Genomic DNA, 23,533 nt, shown 5'->3' with positions numbered 1-23,533 from the left:
TCCTAACTCACAGAGAATCTTTTATGAAAGAAGCAGCAGTAAGATATGACAGGCACACAAGGTGCTTTGAGCTGAAAGCTTTATTAGTCGCTGCATAACGAGAGCAGCAACAATAGCATTAGAGAGGGGACTGCATTTAGCATGGAGAGAAACCTTCATGCCTTGGGGTGCAGGACAAAACAGATGCCTGTTTGGAAGAGGCTAGTCCTTGGGCAGGTTTTTGCAGAGGGGTCCTGTCCCTGGAGTATCTGATACTGCCTGCTGCCAGAGATGGAAGGACGACTGCTCTGATCTCATCTTGGCAATTCCCAAAATAAGTGTCTCTGTAAAATTAATGGGGAATTGAAGAAAAAAGCTCTTTGCATTCTAGGTTAAGCAACAGTTTAGTCTCTGCTTCCTTAAAAATGATCTGCCACCTGCTACTAATTTCCTTCTTTGTTACAAAAGCCATTGACTGCCTGAAGGAAAGGGGGAGAAGAAGCTGTTAAGCTGCATTTTACACAGAGCAAATGAGAACACAAATAGCAGGGGATGTGTGTTCTAATGAGCAAAAGAGGCATTGATCAGTTTACTACTGCACTTGGGCCTGGTCCCAATACACAGCAAGCGCCCAGAGCTCCTCGTGACTCGGCAGGACCCACGGATGCTCATTGTCGGCAGAGCAGCGGGAGGCTGGGCACGATACTGGCGACAATGCCATGCCCCTTCCCTTGCACTTCTTGCACCCATGCTGCCCCTTCCCAGGAGAACCTCAATTCTTCCTTTGGCATGCACACCCTACACTGTTTTAGGTCCTCCTCATCCCGTGCTTACCTTAACGGCCGCAGTGTCCTCAGCAGTCTCAAAACCCTTAGCATCCCCAGGATCTTCGTGCCGCTGTCTGACACCATTGAGACCAGGATGTCAATGACAGAGATGAGAACCAGCAGTCCATCCAGCACGTTCCAGCTGCTTTTCAAGTAGGCTTTCTCCCCAAAACATAAGCCTAGTGCCACCACCTGCATGGACACCAAGTTGCAACAAGTTATGACTGTTGCATCCAGCATATTTCTTCCAGTTAAGAACCTATCAAGAAAGCATTATTTACAGATACAAATCCATAAGTCCATTTGCCTCCCAGTATAGAAGCCTAATTAGACAAATCAGCAAAGTGTTATACTGCAAGGATTGTAAAAATAACCCTGCAAAAAAATCCCAGATTGTCCCTTACAGCTGTTATATTTATAATGCATCTAAACCTAGCTGCACAAAAGTATTTCTAACACGTTTAGCTCTAGCAGAAAAGTTTGATCATGTTTTATTTCTATAGACCCCTGGAGTAAAGGTTTAGAGCAGCTGACCCAAGGCAATCATTTACAAGCTTTGCAAATAATGAAAATAGAGAAACTTCCTAAAGAAAGAGCAATTTTTCTGTGAGATGATTATGAATTACACAAGAGAGATTTACAGCAATGTGTTTTTGACAGTCTTTGAGCCTCCTGCCTCAAATCCAGCGAAGTATTTCAATGTGCTTAAGCCTTTTCCTCCTCAGGAAAGCACATCGCTGCTTAGGTTGTTGAAGACAATGGGACTTACATGCATGGCTGAAGTTAAGCACGTGCTCAAGAGCTTTGCTGAATAGGAAAGACTGCTGAACTGAAGAATCCCATTGCTCATATAATGGTGTAAATCAAGAGCAACTTCAGTGAAATCATTCTGTGTGAAGTGTGCTCAGAATAAGGCATGTAGTGGGTACTTGAATATTATTCAGAAGAGGAAAATATGCACCTCACTCATAACTGGTGGGCCTAGAGGTTTTACAAGTCCACTGTAATAAAGTATCACCAATATAGTACAGCCACACACATTCCCCAGCTTTACTTACCTTAACTGTCATTTCAGTCAGGAAGATAACTGTGAAGATGTAGTTGGAGAGCGTTAGGAAAATCCGTTCCTATAAAAAAACAAAACAAAACAAGCGACAACGTTTTCTATAGCCCGCTCTCCGTAGCCATACACCTCCCTGTGTATATTTGCACGGTTGCTAACTGCTCCACAGCATCTGGGCTGAAACAAGTCTCAAGCTGCTAGCTCTCAAAGGAGGAAAAATCCAAATATTCCGACAACCACCTGCCGCGCGGTCGGGGGCTGCCGGTGGCCGGGGCCGGTGTCAGCACCACGGACAGCAGCCAGCCTTCCCGCGCACGCTGGGGCCGGCGGGCACCCGAGGCCCCCGTCCCATCCGCCCCAGGGCCAAAATATCGCCGGGCCCCCTGGTCCCCTATAAATTAAGTCAATGTTAACCTGGCTGTACAGCAAGGCAAGGAGGGTCCAAGGGAGGCAGGAGCTCGGCTGGTGTGAGCTGTCACAGTTCCAAAGCCAGAGAAGCTCTAGGGGTTTATGCCAGCTGAGACTTGTCCCCCAAAAGGTTAATTCACTTGCCCAAAGCCACAGGCTAGACCTGGGAATGAAGGCCAATAGTTTCATCTCCCAGGCCTCTGCACTATCCACTCCTCACTGCCACCGTTCTGCAATAGTAGCTAGTGATTACAGATGAGACCATGGACTGGTTCCCTATCTGTAGCTAGCAGAAACCTTTCCTTTTAATGATGATCATTAAATAAATTACACTTTTCCCTAATCCCTGAGCAATCTCTGATTACCTGTACTGAGAAATGGACAGCAGAAGAAGCAGGTTAGAGGAAAGATAGTATGTGTGCATGTATGCATGTACGCAGACAATTGAAACAGCTCCAATTCTGCTAATAAAAATCTTGGATTTATTTCTGCTGCTCCCTACAGAGCAGTCCTCTTGGAGATGCAGATCTCTAGCTCAAAATGAGATGCAATTTAAACAAGACAAAACACCTTGGCAACTCGCTTGCTTGCCAGATCATGATTTACCGAAAGTGACTCAGGAACCACAGAGTAGCTTGTTTCCATACTGTGTCCATAATTAATTAGGTCCTAGACCTGCACTGTGATAGCTGTGATAGGAAACATCTCTGGCCTTTAGCTGACTGCCACACACAAGACTGCTGTACAAGGTTAGCAAGCGTGCAGGAGGAAGGAGCAGAATGCTGCAGGAGGCGCTTCTGGGGCTGGAGATAAAACAGCAAGAGCATGGAGGAAAGACTGAAGATATTACATTTCTCTCTGGCAAGCATGTGGCTATTTTCAAGAATAATCTTCATGGCCCATGTACTGCACTCTGAAATGGGCAGTGAGTGTTGGCTAGCAACGGCATCCCCTGTTCTGATAAGCCAGCTGAAACGGGCAGGGAAAGAGAACTGCTTGAAGCAGCTAGGAAATCCACAGCTCAGGGAAGCTAAGTATAATTATTTTAAACAACTCAAGCTAAACTAACTCTCTTGGTTTCCAGATGAGAGCTCTGTCACCACAAGCATGGCCTGTGCACTCCTCCTGGCTCCTCTGCTCCGTCAGCATCCGCCTCCTCCTCTGCTATGCCTGGACGGCAGTCCAGCTCAGCTCCATCCCTGGAGCCCATTTTTGTCCCCATGGTTTCCACCTGATGCTGATGAGTCTCACACTGCTCCCTCTCTCCTTTCCTCTCTCCTCTCTTCCAAAGCCCAGGATCACTGCAGCTCGTCCTCCATCTCTTCTGCAGACAGTACCATTATTTTGGGCTATCTGGCTCTCTGGGGGCTGGGGGCTCCTCTTCAGCTTCTCCTGCACGTGATACCATTCTCTTCACTTCTGCACAAATGTGGCTCCTTTTGGAGCCAGTCTTGGCAAATGATGACTCTCAGAGGACACAGCAAGGGGCTCCACAGAGGCATATAGAATCTGAAGGGACAACTTCAGCTGCTCATCTTAATGGGAGCCCAATATCCAAATGCCTGAGTCGTCTGTGGAAAACCTCTGTTCCATCAGATCCTGCAAGAATGTCACTGTGGGGGTTTCCCATCTGGGGAACAGCAGGGTGATTTCCCCTTGCTAGATCAGCTAGCAGAAAGTCCGGCTCTCTTCTTGCATGGCTTACCTGTCCTTCTTCAGATTTGCTTTCAACCCTCTGTATCCTTGAAATCTCCAAAGCACTTGGCTAGCTACAAACATACCCCAGAGCACTTTGCTAGCCAGACACACACTCTGGCTTTGTGCCAGAAACCCAGCCACCACGCGGTGGACGGTGGTAGCCAGCTGGTGCACCGCAATTGCACAACGATCAAAAGAAAACATGAATTTAGGGGAGGGACCTCCAGGCAAGCTAATTCTGTCAGGAGGACTAGGGAAAGTTTAAAATAGGCACACAGCAGCCAGGACTCCAGTTTTAAGGTCTTATATTGAAGATCCATGAAAATAAGCAGCCTGACATGCCTGTGTGGACAGAACAGGGTTCTGTACGATTGCGATATGAGTAGTCTTTTGTAATATGTCAGCAAGTGTCCAGCGTGTGTACCACAACCTATGCTAAAATGAAAGAGCAATCAGATCATTCTGTCCATCTGATTGATGGAGATTGGTGTTATGAGGGTCTGGTTTAAAAAAACCCACAACATTACGCAATCTATTAAAACAAAATTGTTCAGGGAAATGGAATCACAGTGCAAGTATCAATTCAATTTTGCTTGTGTCACAACAAAGATGACAGACAAAGGGGAGAGAAAAGTATAAAATGAACAGTTTCTCCCTTCCCCTTCACACCTTACACACATTCCCATGAAGAACAGATGGAAGAAACAAACATCGTGCCGAGAGAGGAAAAGTGTTTGAAGGTTTATCAGAGAGGGAAACTGAGACAGCTGTCATGGTTATCTCAGTATAAAAAACGCTGATCATACTTGGAGTAGTGGGATATTATTAGGGGGAGCTTTGATGTATTGCAGACCATAGGCGCTGCTCTGTACATTGAAAGGAGTCTGGGTAGGGACCAAGAGAGTCAAATTTGTGGAAGAACTACCCTCTCTTTCCTTGCCATGGAAAGCATTTCAGCATCCACCATAAAGTTGAATTTATTGCTGAAATTAAATAACACACAGGCAGTATTTGCTTTTCAGTAACCCCTAACAACAAGTCACAAGCTGCAGGGCTGAGACAGTGAGGAGCAGCCCCAGCGCATGGAGCGGGAGGTGAACAGCACAAGGAGATGCCTGAAAGCTTTCCCGAGCATTGGCCTGGTGAAATGCTGTCTGGGCCTTTCTCCAGCTCTCCTTTCCTGACACCTGCTTGTCAATGCCTAAGCAGGAGGCATTGGCACACAAGCGCTCCTTCGTCCTGAACCTCTTCCTCTCCCAGTATCCCAGAGTGCTGGGGAGCTCGCACGGGGGGGCATGCAGCCTTGCCCAGGTGCAGGCGTCTCCCTGGAGCCCGTTAAACACCCCCTGGCACAAGGCAATGCAGCAGAGAGCAGTTGTGTGGCCTTCCTTAACCAGACCCCCGAGCAGGCACTCGGGAGCCAACCCTGGGCAGCGCAATCAGGGCCATCCCAGTACGACCCCAGGATTTGCACCGGATGCAGCTTCCCATTTAAGAAAGAAAGTGAGACCAAGTGTGCGGCAGTGGGGTCCAAGCCAGGTGTGTTGGCTCCACAAGTAACACGGCACCCTAGAGCACAGGAAAACGTTAACCTCAGAAACTCACAGCGCTGTGAGGCTCAATTTTGGGTCGTTCCATGGCAATGGTAATGCAGTTCAGGAAAATGATGACCAAGACGATATGATCAAACATCTTGTGCGTGATGATTTTATTGCACATCAGACGGAATCTGCCCAGAAAGAAATAAAGAAGACACACATACTAGCTATTAATGCTTGAGTAGTTAGAGATGAACACGTTCTCGTCAACGCAGTAGCTCTAGGCGTGGCAGGAGAATTCAGCGCTCTGTTTGCAAAGCAGATGAGCTGCAATCTCCCAGTCCCCTCTCCGGCATAGCCGTGAGCTGCAGGCAGATCTATGTATGAATAGAAAAGGACCTGAGCTACAGAGCTGAGCCACAAATTTCAAGCCCTGGTAATGTCCATAGAGGTCTGAGGCTCACTTGAAACGGAGCAGCTGTTCCTGCAACTCAGACATGCGGCCAGGTTTGGATCCAAGCCCCCCTCTTGTCTGTAATGCTCGGGTTTAGCTTAAATAATGAAAGCAATACCCCCACCAAGCATGTAAGGCTTGAGCACACCACGTGGAACAAAAGGACAGAAGCTATTTATTGTGACAGATGGCTGTACACTGACCCAGGATTTATAATACCATATTACATTTCCCAAAGTCTATTTCTGAAAATCTCTCTAATCTTTGTATGAATGAACTCGAGTGCTGTCCAGGGCCCACCAGCTCAGACATGGGAAACCCTCATTAAGTGTGTGTTAAGCGCACACGAACACGTATGAGGGCACAGAGGCCAGATGGCCCCAGGACAGCTGGGCCTGGGTGGCACAAAGGAGCTCAGGTTCTCCAGGTAAGGGGAGGGCAGTTTTCTGGGGTTTGCTAGAACAGGAAGGGAGGGAAGGGAGAGGACAGAGAAGTCCAGGGTGAGAGGCAGCTTTAGCAAGGCCAGAGAGAGTCCTCCGCTATGTCGTAAGTATACACCTGGTGCAAATTTATATTTCTTTAGGTATCCTTAATACAGCAGCTTTTCCCCTGCTTCAAACTCCACACACTCTGTTGAGTAAAAAACTTGCACTCGTGCTGAGGGCTGGCATCACTAATGAAGCAGATAAGGACCTTGATAAAGCTCTATCCATGTCCTGGGCTATGGGCCTTTGCTCAACGCTCCCTGCCAGGGCCGTGCCTGCTCCAGAGCAGTTCTCTGCAGCAGGGCGCTGTTTGCTGCATGACCCCGCTGTAGTATCAGAGCAGGGGAAGCGCTGGGGAGTTTGTATCTGGGAAATGGGTGGACTGACATACGGACACCCGTGCTGGGATACATGGGCACCATGAGCCATCACAACAATGACATCCATGGCAAGCGCACTGTTACTGCCCGAGCGCAGCTGCCTTACCTTGAGTGAGGAGCGAAGACGTAGATGGACCAGGAGTCTCTCTCTTTGCACCAGGTGGGGAGATGCGCCCGGGTCCAAGCCTTCATGCGGTCCCTTTTGTTCTAGGAGAAAAACATACAGTGAGTTGTAGTCTGTTATTCCTGCCGATCAGCAGGGCCCCCAGGGTCCTTGGCCGTGCTTTGCTGTTGCTGACAAGTGCTGGTGAGCTGCTCTGTTTGCAGGATTGCTTCAGGCACCCTGATGCATGGGGCAGGATGGGGACAGGGAGATAGGAGTTACAAAGAAATCTGCTGCCTGGACTGCACTGGCCTGAGTAAAATCACGCACAATCCCCACTCGAGCATAGAGACTGCACTGCAAGTATTACTAGAAGGAAAAAGTAGAGAGAAATGTCAATACAATAAATCCAAAAAACTTTCAAGCAAAGGCATCAGGGCAATTTTTCAGAGAACAAAAATCCCCATGTGCTCTCTAAAGCTGAAGGAAAATGGTCTCCCCAAGTTAGACTCCACTGGGCAGGGCCCTGCAGCCCCAGCAAGAGGGAAGGAGCTCTTGCCGCCGGGGGTGCTGGCTGCTCCCGAGCCCCGGGTCCATGCCGCAGCGGGGCCGGGCCCCTGGCGAGCCCGCAGGGTCTGCTCTTGCTAATTCTGCCGCACAGTAACTGCATCTGGCACACAGTCAGCTAACAGGACGAATACGGTAAAAAAACCTCTCATCCCGCAGGACTGATAACCCACATGGATCAGCCTCAGTCACTCTAGATGCTTAGCAGATGCTTGCCTGAATCTTCTGAGTTGTTTTCTTTTTTTTTTTTAAGGAATATACAAGGCTTATGTCAGCGGCTATAATGGGAGCAGAGGGATTCCTGCTGCTTGCTGGGCCAAGTCCTACGGAGTCCAATGCCTGTGCACCACCGTGAAGCCGAAGGAATCACCGGGGACCTGCGCTTTGGTCCATGAACACAATGGGAAACATCTGCCTCTCATTCGGCACGAGCAGATTAGACGGGGAGATTATAAAGCCGGAAGGGAACATCGTGGCCAGCCAGTCTGACCTCCTGGATAAACGCAGCCTATCCGACTCCCCTGAATTAATTCCTACTTGAACTGGAGTGCATCCTCAGCCAGACATACTTATGTTTTATATTGTCTGCAAGGTTGTTTAAGGCCAGGAAGACAGATTTAAAAGGCCTTGGTCAACAAGTCAAATGAAGACATGAAGAAGCATATGTCAAGAGGAAGCCTTGCCCTGGCTGCACCAGCCTGTGGATTAGGGCTTGCCACCTTCTCCTCCACAGGTCTCCAAAGAGAGGTCAGCATCTTTAATCTGATTTACATTACAGTGCTGCGAACTAGCCCACTAGCAACCAGCAGAAGCCACCCAGGACACGGCTCCCCAGACCAATAACTTATCCCTGCACCGAGGCTTTCTCAGCCCTTTCAAATCAAAGCACCAGAAGATAAATCCACAGATTTGTTTGTGCAATGTCACCGCAACACTTTGCATTTACAGACAAATAAAAATAAAATTCACGCTCCTCTGTGACTCTTATTTTCCTCATCACGCTGGCTTGGATGTGCACACACCTGGGAATGTGGCTGCACAGGCTCTTTGAAGCTTTTTTTTGCAGATGTTCAGAAATGGATCTGCAAAGGAGCAGAGGTGTGCGGAGCACAGAAGAGGAACCACCACTCTCGCCTGAGGAGCACACGGGACTGAGGCACTTTTATTTATTTAAGCTTGGAAACAGGGAGCAGGGATTCTGTGTTCCTTTGGAGCCAAACTATGAGCAACTCAAGGTATTCTGGACTGTAAAAATGGGATTTGTTAGGGTAATTGAGTCAAATGGAGAAAATGCTTTGTGTTCCTATACGCGCTCAGCCAGGGGTCTCATTAGTGATGGGTAATAGCTAGTACAGTGTCCATTTTAATGAAAGCGCTTGGTGACAACCTGAACCCTTTAGAAAATGAAAACCACCTTGTGAAAATAATAAGAAAAGTCTGAATAAAGAAAAAGGTAGATTTTTCTACCCTTCTCCTTTGGTTGTCCATCATTCCTTCCCCTTCTCTGCAAACACACACCACACCACTGCACGCCAGTAGGTTTTGGCGACATCTTGGCTGTTTTCATGTTCATTTTTCAACTCTAGGCAAGGAGTCAGAAATGCTCCCGTCTCTCTAAACTGTATTTAATAGAGCATGCATCCTTGGGGTTGCGTTATCCCTTATAGCATCCTAGTTAGTTTAATTATCCTTAGATTTAACAAAGATAAATAAATGGATAAAATTAGATGTCTGCTCGAACTTGCAGTGAGAGCAAGCGATTGCTACCCCAGCCTCTGGACATGGAGCAGGAACTGTGACTTGGTCCAGTTCATTTTGTGAGCTGGAAAGATTCCAAAAGTATCTATTATTCAAAGCAGTTCTGGTATTTATCATGGGGATTTGTAGTGAATGGTAATGCGTCAGCAGCACAGAATGCTTCTTTATATTCCTTTTGTCCAATTTTAATGCCAAAGATATTTTGGGGTTTGTCTAATTGTTGCAGCTTGCAGTTCACAGGCTAAATCAGATAACAAAGGCAAAAAGCGATCTTCCATCATGTCTCTCTATTCAGTGCGGTATAGTAAGGGCAGGCACCGCGGCTCAGCCCAGGTTGGAGCAGCTTGGAGCTTTATGTGGGGCCGAGTGCTGTCCTCCAATACAGCCGCATCAATCGAAAGTCAAAGGAATTACTCCAGCTTTCCACCAGTGGAACAGCACAGTTCAGTAATTTGAGCCAAATGTAAGATATTTGCAAAATAAAAATGAGCATTGCCAGCCTAAGTCCCATCAAACGCTTTCTCTGCAAGGTCCAGACACGCATCGGCTGCTTACAATCAGGCTGATTGCTGCTTAAGCCTGTATTATGTTCAAAGCGATATATCAATTATGTTGCTTAAATCATATCTATTTGTTCATAAAACACACCTGGACAGGATGAATAAAGATGGAGGGAGGGGGAGAGAGAACTACTTCTTAATTCAGTTGCTAGTGACTTAGACACGATGTCCTGGCGTGCTCTCGGCCCGAATTGCCTCCCCTCCCAGCTGACAAGGACCCGGAGGGGCCTGCGAGGATGAGGCACATGCTTGACTCTCACTAATAAGCAGCGATGCTGCCTTCATCTGCCACAGTGCAAACAGCACCCTCGAATTCCACATTAAGGAGAACTACTGATAAATAGTGTGGGTTTTTTTCTTTTTTTCCCCTTTTTTTGGTGGGGGGCGATTTCAGATAGTAATGCTGGGCCATCTGAGGGCAGGACAAAAGGCAACTTGCATTAAAAGATGACTGACACACTTCTTGGAGTAAGAGGGAGGGTTAAATTTATAAAAGATTTATTACAAGGATGGGGGGAAACTGCTGCAAAATTCTCCATGAGCCACAGCTGACCTCCAAGCAAGCTAGAAGCTGCCTAGAGGTGCTCAGGACCCGATTACTTAACCTCAGACGTTCAGTGGGGCAGGATGAGATGATTCAGGGCATGTCTGGGCTTCACGGCACAGAATAAAGTGAAATGGCCAGAGATGAAAGGAGCTGCAATCGCAATGTGCAACATTCACACGTAACTCGAATTGTGCCCAGCTCGCTTTGGAGGGGGGGGGACAGGAAGGGAGGGGGTTCGTTTGAAGACACCTTTGGTGTCAGATTAAGTAGTTCCCTCACTTTCCACTCTGAGCACTCAGTCATTGGGTTTTACAGGACAGTGGCTTTTTTCTGCTTTCCAGAGCACGCAAATTTTGCAGCTGGTGCATGCAGTGACCTGTAACACAACCTGGACAAGCAGACCCGAACACCAAAGATGTCCATGAAGATCCCTGGTCTTGGTTACACCCATGTGAACGCAGATATGCAGCAGGTTGCTGTTTCAGGGAAGTTTCTCCTTGTCTACATTCATGCACTGAAGAGCAGAATTTGGTCCCCTGACTTTATATGTTTGGGGAGAAGAAATATTAGGGGCCTGATTCAGGCCCCTTTAAGCAATGTAAATTTAGAATAAACTCTTTGAAAGCAGCGGAGTGGTACTAATATAATGGGAGTCTGTGAGATCCAAATGAAATCCTTGCACTTTCTTTTATTTCTGTGCAGAGGCAATCAAAACCATCCAGCAAGGAGAGCTTGTTAAGCTTTGTTGCAGAAGGGCATATTTAGGTTTACTTTGATCTGAGTAACAGTTGAGTCCTTTTCTTCTTTTGTTGGTGGGGGAGTTGGGGATTTTTTTTTTTTTCAATTTAAAAAATAATGACTTTTTTCCAACTTTGTCAAGGTTAATTTAGGGGCAAAGAATCCCCCCAAAATGTCAGGAGGAAATCACAAAGGGAAGCTCAGCAACCCGAGAGACTGATTTCACTAATCTAAGCAATATATTCTGATCCCTCTGGTTTAGTGATTTGCAGGGAATACATATTTCAGAGCATGAGGAAAGGCAACTGCCAGCTGAGGATGTCCCAGCTGCTCGCTGTGGCTACACCACAGGCAGAGGCATGCTTTTTTTTTTTTTTTTAAATCCTGTTTTTCCATTCTTTGCTTAAACATTTGCGACAGAGTGCTCAGTGGGAGAGGATTCAGGGACCTTTGGTCCAACCCTGTGCAGCCAGGCCTCGGCATGCAGAAAAGAGAGAAGACTCCTTATTTACACTATGAGCAGCATCATAATAAAGATTAAAAACATGCATCTTATTCGAGAATACTAGTCAGAGCTGGCTGGAGCTGCGAGGGTGGATGGGATGGGGACAGGAGAGAAAGGACCGCATGGCCTCCACGTGCCACATCACAACATGTCTAATGTGAGCTGGGATCTGCCAGTGAACTTATTATCTGGAGAAGGCAAAGTAAGAGACCTGCGGGATGCTCTGGGCCCGCCAGCTGTTTGGCTCAGGTCAACTGGAAAACACAGCACATGCAGGAGCACAAAAAAATCCCCAGCTAGCTACAAAGAGTGTGGTCTCTTGATCATTTTAATAGTGCTTTTTCCAAAAATAATTACTGCTCCCTTTCTTAAAAACTCAATTTATTTTATGGAGGTTAAGAACCGGGTTAAGACAATCAAAAATCCCAGGCTGAGGAGCCGTGCTAGAGAGGCAATGGGGTAATGGCTTTTTCAAGGTGGCTCATGGCTGAGTGACTCTATTCTGCCAGCGGAAACTCTCTTTCTTCTCCTATGCGTTTGCTTGCCGTGGCCTTTTTCATCCCTGCACATCCTCCATGTCCCATTTTCATTCAACAAACTCAGCAAAATACAGTAAAATCACGTCCACAAGCTACAGTTTTCACATTCTCAGTACTGCCCCGGTTACTGCTGAAGTAATAATTGCAAGGCTCTACCCAAAACATGTCACTTTTGCAAGACTGACAGAGTTACTGCCTGGGAATGGCATATCAGGCCACTGGCCTTCTTAAGCCTGAGAAAAAGGCAAACCAAAATAGAAAAGCAACCAAAGCTGGCAGAACCGACCGTCCCCAGCAATGCCACTTTGTGCAGGGTGCTTGGAAACCTCTATCTGTCATTTCCTCGTGCTGCTTGCAGCCCCCAGAGAGGCAGAGGACTCCTCCTGCCCTAGCCAGCTGCAGGAGGAGCCTCTCAAGGTGCCCTCAGCCTTTGCAATGCCCCCCAGCTGCTGCTAACCTAACGGAAAAGCTCAGGGACAAGCACAGAGAGAGCAGTTGGTAAAATGAGACGTCCGTGTCATATTTACGCTTGCATTACACCGAAAAGCAGATTGCTAAAAGCCCTTGAGCGCACCCATCCCTAGCTGTGACCGCGGCGGGCAGGCAGCCTGCCGTTTGCTACATCGCGCTGAAGACCCCTTTGCTGACTGCTGGCCCCATTCGCACCATTTTGCCCCTGACTGGGGTCGGGCAAGGTGTGTGCCAGCTCAAAATGTGGTTCTTTGTGTTTCAGTGCATCCCTCACCCTGCTGAAGTTTCTCCAACTCCTAAGTCCCCGCAGCATTTACATAATTTGGGCAGCGGCAGCACGTAGCAAATTATGTGCATTGATTTGAAAGTGCAGATCCAGGGAACATGCAAGCTGGAGATGCCTCTTCACTGTCTTGCGCCCTAATCAGCTCCAAATTACAGCTGATTCTTCTTCTCCTGCTGCCATGCTTTTAGCTAGCATTTTCTAAATGGCACTTTTCAGGCCTGTGAAAGAGAGACGCTTATTGGACTAATACCTCTTCATATTGAAATTAATGCAAAGCCTTTGAAATTACCACTGTCTCCATGGGACTAATGCCTCCAGGGGACTTGTGGGCCAAACCCTGCCCTTTCATTGCCTGTTGATGTCGAGAGAAATTGCCTGCTGCTGTGCGTGGGGGGAAGAACTCCGGGTAATAGCTGGAGACCAGGGAAAGTTGCTTGTTAAAACAACACATATTGCCAAGATAACCAAAGGATGGCAGGCCTTTGCTCTGCACCTTCTCCTGGGACCTGTGGAGTTTTGTCCCTATTTCTCCATCATAAACTGCCCAGTACAGCACTGAAATACATAACACAAAGCCAGCACCAACCCTGGGGGGCTTCCACAGCCTGGATCCCTCCAGGAGCTCTGCTGAGCCACTTAGAGTTTGGGCTGGCGCGTGAAGGTGAGACCCGGCCCCTGCCACGGACCATCGCTTTTACTCCCCAGTGACACCCGGACAGAGGCGCAGGCATCACTCCAACGAGCAGAAAAGTCAGAACGAGCGCTTGACCTTTCCTTACCATGTTGCCTTCATCATCGCAGTCATCGCAGTCCTGCCGGGGGTCATCTAAGTGGAGCTGATGGAGCAGGAGGCCCGGGGCGGTTTTCCCATTGCAGTCGTGATGCTCCGAGGCAGAGGTGCGGCTGCTGTGCATGCTGCCGCTTCGGTAGAGCGAAGGCACCTGCAAGGTATCCTGGAGGTCAAAGGAGCTTTTTGTTTCCAGCGACTCCATGCGATGAGGTAAAGAGCCATTGAAACTGCCGGCCCGACTGGAGCGCTCCTCATCCGAGCTGTCCCCTTCCTCCGAGCTCTCCTTCCCCTCTCCAGAAAGGAGGGACTTGCGCTCTCCGCTCTGGCCCCGGCGCTTGAGGCTGGGCGCGCGGCCGATGCTGTTCCAGCTCGAGCGGCGGCTGTTCCAGCTGCTGCCGGCACTCCAGGGGCTGTGGGGGGAGCTCCGTATGCTGGACTGCGGAAAGGACACCAGGACGAGAGCGTCACCCCCAGCCGCTGCCACCCCTGCCCGAGTCTCGCCAGGCAGGACCGACGCGACTGAGGGACGAGCGAGCGCAGCGTGGGCGTACAGATGGAAGCGGCACAAAGCGACCCCACAAACCCAAGGGGAGCACAGCGAGCATCAACAGGGGAAAGTGAGGTGAGTACCGGTGACTTGAGTTCATAAGCGTTGGGGTCCACGGAGACGCCGCTAGCCCGGCGGGACTCGTAGCCCTGTGCTGCGTCTCCGAACATGGCGCTCTTGGGCATGGGCATCGGCGTGGCTGCGGTGTGGATGATGAGCGGCGGGGTGAGGCTCTTCTTCAGCTCTGGGTGGTCGCTCAGGGCCAGCACTGGAAGACACAAGTGGCTTTTAGGTGTCACCGCTCAAGTGGCATGCATGCAACATGCGCTTGGGCAGGCAAAGCAGGTGGCAGCTCTCAAGGAGGTGGTTCTCCAAACATCATGGGGATGGGGGCCAGAAGGTTGTTTTGGAGAGCAGAGAGCTCCTCCTTCAACACAGCAGAGGAACAGGGGCGTGCAGGGAGCTGTAAACCAGGAATGGATCAGGCACCAATGAGAAAGGAGAGCAGATGTGGGCTGCCATCTGCTGCCCCTCAATCGTTCAACAAACACCCTACAGCCCCTTCCCTCCTCTGTTTTGCCCTTCACCAGTTTGCTGCTTTTCAGCACCCCTACCTCTGAGCTTTCACTTCCAATCCCCTTCTCCCCAAGGGCTGTCTCTGCCCCCCAAGCTACCCCTTTCCCACGTGCTCTGGCTCCATCACCGGCTTCCTCTCCTTTCTGTCCCAGTCTCTCCTCCCTGGGCACCATCATCCCCCTGCCCGCAAGGGTGACCCCCAGCATCTCCTCTGCCAGCCGTGGGCAGAGGGACAGTGCCACATAGTTCAGTACATACTCCCTCGTCCTGTCACTCTGCAGAGACATTATCTCGAAGCCTAGACTTCAGGCTTGATTGCAAGATGATGGGCCCTAATAGCATCCCAGCTCTTTTTGTCTGCATTCCCGAGCCAAACCCACGCTGCAAGGCTGCTGGCTTCGGCAACACTTGCAGCGGCTTGGACTAAGATATTCTCTCTAGAAGGGCGCTTCCCATCTGGGACGCATTGTTTTCACAGCAAAGTGAAGTTTCTGCAATAGGGACTGCGTCCCAGGGTTGTTACTTACAGGCTGGATTCGACAAGTTTTTCTTAAGTCCACCCTCTTCTTCCAGGCTGTGAGGGAAAAGATCCCCCTCAGAATCGGACTTGGAAGCATCGCCCTAGAGCAAAACAGAGCACTTTAGCCATGAGGGTGAATGGCTGTGTTGCATGGATGCCCCTCTGAAAAACAGCTTCCCATCATCAACAACACACCTACGGATCCATGGAAATTTGTACCACGATGCAACATCACCTTTCACAAAATGACGCATGCACATATTTATACCACAGACTAATTAACCTCCTACCAGGAAGACAGACTGCCTCTGAATCTGAACGCAGTCTCAGAAAGGGATCAGGAAAAACATTGCTTAACTTTTGCTGCTGGATTTGCACACTGGGCAGACATTTGGAAAGGACATGTATCTGATGAGCAGTACTGGGACAAAAAATGACCCTACTCATGTCTTTTAATTTACACACTGTAACCTAAAACTCAGTGTATCCAGGCATTTGCGTGGCTCTTTCTAGCGATGCTTCGATGAAACAATCCAGGGTTCAGCAAGGGACATAAATCCCTGACTTTCCAATTCAGTTGATGGGCGCTCATCAGTGAAAGCCCCACCAGAGCAGAGAAGATCCAAGTGGCAGAACCTGATAACAACTGCCCCTGGTGGCCATTTACCTTAGAGCTGCAACACACAACACAAGTTTAAGTTCAGGGGATTCGCAGAAGCTCCACTGTGCTATTTCAGACGCCTGGGGTTGAACGAGAACTGCCTGTTCTGACACGGGCCCATCCTCGGGACTGCGTCCGTGCGCCCTCGAGAAGGAGAGGGAAGAGATTTACCATTGCTCCCAGTGTGGTGCCCAGGCGCTTGCTCAGTCTTGCGGCATGGCCCTGGCGAGGGACTTCCCTGCATGCCCCACTGATTCTGTCCATTGGCACTGCAGAAAGGCGCTTAGGGTGTGGTATATCCAGCACACACCTGACGGGAGGAACGGCGCTTGCCAGAATGACGCCCATCCAAAAGAGGATGATTTGTTGCTGAAACTGCTACTCTGGCAAAGAGCGTCGAGCTCCGTCAGGACATATGTCAGGGAGGGAGGAGAGGTGGGAAGGGAGGGAGGATGCCGAGATGGGAGAAGCCAAGCAGGACCTTGCTCCAGCTGGGGCAACCAAGGAGTCCCAGCAAACCACGCACCTAAGCTGCACCCCCAGGAGCCCTGGCCAAGGCTGATGAAGTTTGGTGCTTGGGGGTACCTGTTTGGGTGGAAAAAACCCAGGTGGGCCCCAGTTTGGAGGGAGGCGCTGCATCAGTGGGCTGGAAGAGGAGATGGCGCGCAACGCAAGGCCCATCCAACGCAACACAAGCACTGCGCACGTTTTCAGGCAAAGCTCCAGAGGAACGAGCCTGAATTCTCCCCTCCCAAGTTCAATGAGCAGTTAGGGGGTCTGTTCCAGAAAGACTGGACACTCTCAGATACGTGTTTTTAAGGCAAAAGAGAGCGTGATGTAAAGTCCTGGCTCTCAACTTCCCTTCCTGCATATTCAGAACCTGTGTTACGCAGGGAAGTTCGTTCTGCAGGATGCACAGACTGGGGAAGGTCAGGAATGCACCTTTCAAGAGGGAACAGCAAAGTCAGACAGCCTTGAACTTTGCTGGGTTCATAAATTTTGTCTCTTTCGTGAATGCAGGCTCCAGCTGGCTTCAGGTAGCCTCCCTCCGCAGGCCCCCAGCTCAGCAGGTCAGTAGGCCTGCCAGGAATTACTTCTCCCTAAGGGGCTATTAAAAATGAATAAATAACGGGCAGAGTTTTACTTAATTTGTATTCCTGAAACACTCTTCCAGTGTCCAGAGGGAAGTTCCCGGGCACACTATGAGATGGGCATGGACGTGGGAAAGCAGGCCCACAGGGGTTTCCCACCATCCCTTCCCACAGCACCAAACCCCATGTCTTTAGGACAGAAAGCATCCCCTCTAATACAGCAAACGGCAGAACTAAGTACGGGTGCAGGCAAGCATCTCGCAGCAGGGGCTGGGGGCCATTACCTGTTCTTGCACTCCCAGTTTGCCTTTCTGGATAGAAAAGGGGTTATGAGAGAAGATGGAGTTAAAATCCTTGTGGGAAAATTAGAGTAGGTCAAGATGGACCATCCAGTACAGTGGATTAACCAGTGCGTACAGAAGGTGAGAGAAAATACCCAAGTACAATAGGAAAGAGCCCTTGCGCTGAAGCAAAAGCCAAACTTCTAGGAAAGGACAGAAAAGGGAGCAATAAGGAGAAAGAGGTATGTGGTAGGGAGAAGAATAAGGTTTGGGGGGGTGCTGTGTTTCAGAGATCCGTGGGGTTTTCGGACCAGAATGGACCTTTCTCCGATCTCTTATCCTGCCGGGCTCCGCCATCCGGGCGAGCGGGTTTCTCCCCGCAGTCCCAGCATTGAGGCCAGCCTGTCGGGTTATGCTACAGCGTTCCTTCCGCCTGTGACTACCGCCGCCTCCAGAGCGCGGGGCTTGCACACACACGTGTCCACAAACAGCCTTGATTCCAGGTCCCTGGCGGCTTTGGCAGTTTTCTGTGCCCTGCTGGGCATGATCAAGGGGAGGTGTTTGGCGCGATGCAAACGTGCCGTTCAGGACAAGCTGCAGGAAGCATCACCAGGGCACTTTCCTGGCTGAAAGAGTCCGAGGCTTGCAGGAGCCTGGAGCCGCTCCGGGCAGCACCAAAGTGCCGGCCTTAATTTATCTGGCTCTCCCAAAGAAGGAAGGGACTTAAAATCAAGGCCAACTCGACAATGACGACAACAAAAAGGAAAGAAAGAAAAACGAAAGAAAACACCCCAAAAGGAACGACAGCTACTACAACGAGAACAGCATCACGGTGTGCGACCAGTCACCACGGAGACGACTATGGGACGGTGTTGGGGTGTGCTCATGCTCAGCGCGTACGTACCACCGACGAGTCGACAGGCAGCTGAATACAGCTTAACTGCCCACTCGCGTCTTCTCGCTTGGTGATTTCCTGAAGTGAAAACGGGGAGGGGGGAAGCAAGGGGAAGGGGGGGTTCAATTTTCACAGTCGCAACATCAGAGCGGAGAGCGGGTCGCAAACAGGAGAGAGAAAAGGCAGGATGGAGCAGGGCGGAGGTGGAGGAGGGCAGCGCGCGGCCGTCGGGGCCGCGGCGCGGCGAGGACACGCTCGTCCGGCACGCGGGAGCCGCCGACCGCTCAGGGCACGAGCAGGAGCATTTGAGAGGGAGCAAAGTCCTTCGGAGGGACCAGCCTTACCTTTAAATTAAGTGTTTCAATAGGAGATTCAGCTCCTAAGTGATAATTGTGCTAATGAAACACCAGCTAATTACTGAAAACATGATTTTCTTTTTTTGGCAGCTGCATAATGGGTTCTTTATTTATTATGCTGTCATTAAGCAGCAATGCAGGCTTTTAATGAATGTTTGATTAACACAATATCGGTCTTCTTACAGCCAGGTGAAATACCTCATTTAAGGAAAGCCATCATAAACCATGTAGGCTCGGCTCCTTCCTCAGCCCAGCTAGAACTTCCCTGGGGGAAGCACACCTGGGGATGCGATTTGGATCTCCCTGAAATCAGTCGGAGGCTGCAGACAGCAGGGCTACGATCCCTCTGCGGCTTCGTCTAAAGAGTGGTTCCAGCACCTTCTCACAGCACCAGAAATCTGCTTTTCCCTACCCAATTGGAAAGCATAGGTTTTTAACCTCCTCTTTGGGCCTTCCCTTTCCTAGTGGCATTCAGGGGTTCTCCAAACACGTCGGGGAGCGCATGGGCAGGTCCAAAAGCAGGATTTTCTACCCAGCCGCTTGCTGAGGGCCTGTGGGAAGGATCTGCACAGCATGCATGGTACCAGCGCGTGGACCCCTTTTCTGGGTCCCGGACCTATGTGAGAGTTGTGTACAACAGTGGCAAGGCACAGGGTATCCAACTGGCTTAATTTCTTGTCTATTTGGCACTGGATTTTTCCTCCAGTTGCTGCGTGGGATGCAAGACTCATCCCACTGTAGACTGGGATGAAAAGTTTAAGAAAGACTGATCAACTTTTGGACCTGACCAGGACAACAGTGTCTTGCTAGCCATGTAATGGACACTTAATTTAAAGCCTTTGGCTGTAAGAGAGGGAGCGAGACAGGGAAAAGCCATCCAAAGAGAAAACACGGAAAAATGTTTCCTTCTCAAGAATAATCCCAATGAAACTGATAGGAATGTAAAAGGTAAGGGATGCAACAAAAACAGAATCCAAAGGCTCGAACAAGAGAAAATGGCCTGTTCCCTCTGGCTGAAGCCCAGAAGTCCAAGTTCTGTTTTCTCAGATTACGTATACAAGGTCTGATGCTACTCCAGGGAGCGGGTTATGTCTTTCCTACGGAGGAAAGCGTGGAAGGACTTGAGGAACGCCAACCAGCCGACCCTGGCACATGGCAGGCCCTGGGCCGCGTGAGGGGCACAACGAAGGAAAAGAAACAAATGCACAAGTGAGGGCTGCTGGGGACAAGGGGACACGAAACCGGGAGGATTACCAATGGAAGAATAGGCTTTGGAGATAATATTATCCGGGAGTCCCCCAGGAGAGGAGCTTTATGTCTAACAAAAAGCTCTCTTACCAGGAGTCAGTGTTTGCTTCGGAGGTAAATCCCCAGGGCAGGGACCTGATGGTTCAGGCAGCAATTTTGAGCTTGCGGCTCTATCAAATGGAGGCGCTCTGCTCACTTTCCCCGTCGTCCAGCTACGGGGGATTCGTGCACAAACGCCAAACCCGAGCTAATTCAAAGAATGCACATTCAAAAATACCCACGTTGCATAAAATCCTGCATGTGCCTTTTGCATGAGAGAAGCAGGTTACCAAGAAAAATAAATAAATTAAAAAAAAAAAGATAGAAACCCAACCCTGCAAAATATATTGCTCCGGATTTAAAGTTTGGAACAGGTTCTTTTTGTTTCTTAACTGCTTATATACATCTGCTGCCTAGCAACGGCGGGCTGCAAAGCCATGCACTAAAATTAACGAGGTGCTTGCAGATTGAGGAAAGGCAGTCAAGGAGCGGGGAGATAAAGACAGCAGCCCTGAGATTGTGTTTCAGCCCAGAAAGCTGAAGGAGAATGAAAAAAAACCCAACGCAGAAAGGGTCAAGCGCAGCCGCCGGAGAGCCTAGCTGGGTTTTGTTTACAATGAGAGATGATCTCTCTCTTAATTTTGCTTAGGAGAGGGTTCTTTGTACGCCTGCTAGCAAAAATGAGGATGAGGTATGTTTAAAAAGCTACACACCAGCAAAGCTGAATAAACATAAAAGAGCGAGGCCGGGTCTGGTGGGTGAAAGCCTGTCTCTGCTGAAGGCAGGGCAGTAATGCTGACTTACACCTCTCGGAGATCAGGCTCGTGACCTCCAACAGATATTTGCTCTCCCTGTCTGCTGCGGAAAACTTGGGTCGAGCCCAGCTATCTCTTCATCATATTTCAACTTACTGGAGGAGCAGTGAGAACTCAGAAAAACAAGGGCATGGTGGGAAGATTATTATTAAAATGCCATTATAAAAGCCTGCGATATAAAATAGCACTGTAATCACGCTGTAATCAGAGTCACAAATTACATAAATCTGGTGCAAGTTCATTGAAATTGCCGTGGTGAGGTAGAATTACGCCCCCACAGCCGGAGAGGAATTTGGACTTTGGAACCTGCCCGGGATTCTGGTCTCTGTGACCTGTGCCTGCCTTTAAATACAGGCTTAAGTGCCGCTGGCTTCAAGTTAAGCATGTTATATGAGTGCAATCCTGAATCAGAAATTACTCCACGATTTACACTGTTAAGGTCTGTTTATGCTGCAGTTAAAGCACAATTGCAGCTCACATGGAAGTACTGGAGCTGGCTTTAACCGCCTAAGCAACCTACCAGCGAGAGAGCAGCTGGGGGAGCCCAGACCACGCCACGGGGTGCCAGTCCTGCCCCGGGAGCGGGCTCAGCCCCCACCGCTGCGCCAGCCCCCCTGCCCGGCTGCAAGGGCAAGCTGAAAGCAAATTTGGGTTGACCCAAGCCCTCCCTGACGCCAGGGAGGATGCACCCTGAAGGATACGGTTATCTGAACAGAATTGCTTGCACGCTAAGCCGAGACACGGGTTTACAGGGAGTTATGCCCCAATACTGGCATTTGGGCTGGCTGCAAAGAGAGCGCGAGACAAGCTGCAGCCCGGTGAGACAGGGCCGCCCAGCCGGGCTGAGACGAGGACCGGTGGCAACGGCCGCCCCCAGCGAGCGCTGGCCGGGAGGTGCCGCTCGGCAGCGAGCGCGAGAAGCTGCTGCATCAACGGGCTTGGTCATCACGAGCAGACCAGGAGCTTTTTAACTCTTCTCACTCAGGCAAGGGGACACGGTGCTATTCAGGAGAGCCTGACAGTGACCTTTCCCTTCCGCCGAGGGGACAGGAGAGGTGATTTACAGAGAGAAGCAGCCACAACAGGAACGATTAAAAATAAAAGCACCAACATGGAGAGAGACGATACCAAAAAAAAAAAAAAATTTCCTTCTTGCCATCTCCTGGTACAACTCTAAGATTCAACCCTGAACTGCGCTCCAAAACAATAATCTTAAAAAAGGTTCTGTGCATAATGATTCAGAGTGGTAGAATATTATGATAGACAAGTGGCAAATCTTAAATAATATGCAGTCACCCCAGCACACTTAAAACAAAGAAAAAGAATCAGGCGTACTGTGTAAAAACACAGCCCACACAGTCAGGTGCTGGTGAGCAGCGTCAGGTTACGTTTACCTCTCGAAACCCCCGGGCAGGGCATAAAGGTCCCCTCTCGCCCTCCTCACTGACAATTTTGCTCAACCGGACAGTTTTTGCAGAGAACTGGGCAGTCACAGGCACCCACTCTGGGCACTTGGTGACAAGCTCATTCATTCACTTAGGACGACAGTATGATGAGAAGAAAGGTTAGGTTGGAGTCACCTCCGTGAAAACCTATGGGAGTCCAGGCTGCTTCATGGAGGTTCCCAGCCTGAGGAAGCAGCCGGCAGAGACTAGAAATAAAGTAGGTTAAAAAGCGCAGAGCATTGCAGTGCTGGAAACGGGAAGAGCGCCGTGAACGCATACCATCAAAAAGGTAATCACAGCCCTAATCTCTTAGCAGCCTGCATAACTTTTCAGGAGGGGCTTTTAATCTGGCTCGCAAACACAGCAAAAACTGTTTCAAAGACACTGTCATAGCAGTTCTTCCGTCGGCAGGGACTGACTCACCGCTGAAGTTCAGTGTTGTATTAATGCTAACAATGCTTTTCATTTAAGCTCAGCTAAAGGGCTTGGTGTATTAAATTGTGCCTTGGCTAAGAAGAAGGAAAAAAAAAAAAGAAAAAGGAAGACCTCATTTTTCCCCAGCTCTTTTCATGTACCACTTTTATAAACATTTCATAAATCATATTCCAGGATACGGAGGCCCTGAAATTTTAGAAGAAAACAAAGGCACGAGTAGCAGGACTTTACCTCAGTCTGGAAACCCTCTACCAGGATGGCCACCAGCAGGTTAAAGAGAACGTAATTCCCAAACGTCATGAGAGCGATGAAGTAGAGAGCAGCCCAGGAAGAGGTGGACGCCATGCCGTTGTACAGGACCTTGTTCCAGTCTTCCTGGGTCAAAATCTGCAGAGAAAGGGCATCAGGAAAATGAAGATACCCAAGGAAAGCAAGCCATTTTCCCCAGGCCTGCCTGGGTATCTGGGCTCTGGATGGGCAGAGGCGCTGGTCAGCCGCCGCACGCAGACAAGCGCCCTTCCTTTGGGGTATCCACCACAGCCCTAACTACGCATTTGAATACGGCACGGTACCTCATCAGAAAGAGTTCACCATTCTGCTTGCCCAAAAGATAAGGCAGAAAGAGGCTCTGGAGGACAAATCTGGCCCAGGCCACCACTTGAGTCAGAGAAGAAACGGGGCAGTGACCAAAGCGACTGCCTTCCATGCCGCCCCAGGGTACCGACCCTACCAAAGCACCCTGATGCCAACCAGCACCAAAGGACGCCTTTGGCCGTAGGTGACTGCAACGTCGCATGAATGATGCTTCCTACAGTTGGCCAGAACAGCTAAACATCCTCCAAAGACCCAGTGAATACAGAGCTCAGAGTTGCTAGAGCAAAAACAACACATATAAGTTATGGGCTTAAAACAGGTTTCGTTCATTGCT

General features: G+C 49.5%; 1 protein-coding gene across 1 annotated transcript in view; it reads right to left on the bottom strand.

Moving 5' to 3' along the window:
* CACNA1G (calcium voltage-gated channel subunit alpha1 G) overlaps positions 1-23,533 on the bottom strand; it is a 161,840-nt gene that overhangs the window by 43,836 nt on the left and 94,471 nt on the right. Inside the window, exons 15-24 of the mRNA XM_067308542.1 lie at positions 22,837-22,992; positions 18,277-18,345; positions 17,376-17,402; positions 15,347-15,440; positions 14,327-14,511; positions 13,686-14,132; positions 6,939-7,039; positions 5,581-5,704; positions 1,865-1,933; positions 814-998 (exon numbers count right to left, since the gene is read on the bottom strand). Coding sequence (XP_067164643.1) covers positions 814-998; positions 1,865-1,933; positions 5,581-5,704; positions 6,939-7,039; positions 13,686-14,132; positions 14,327-14,511; positions 15,347-15,440; positions 17,376-17,402; positions 18,277-18,345; positions 22,837-22,992 — 1,457 coding nt within the window. The remainder of the gene's footprint in view (positions 1-813; positions 999-1,864; positions 1,934-5,580; positions 5,705-6,938; positions 7,040-13,685; positions 14,133-14,326; positions 14,512-15,346; positions 15,441-17,375; positions 17,403-18,276; positions 18,346-22,836; positions 22,993-23,533) is intronic.

The sequence above is a fragment of the Apteryx mantelli genome, chromosome 19, assembly GCF_036417845.1.
Source record: "Apteryx mantelli isolate bAptMan1 chromosome 19, bAptMan1.hap1, whole genome shotgun sequence".
In the NCBI taxonomy this organism is placed as follows: Eukaryota; Metazoa; Chordata; class Aves; order Apterygiformes; family Apterygidae; genus Apteryx; species Apteryx mantelli.
This window is presented reverse-complemented; position numbering and strand designations above follow the sequence as displayed.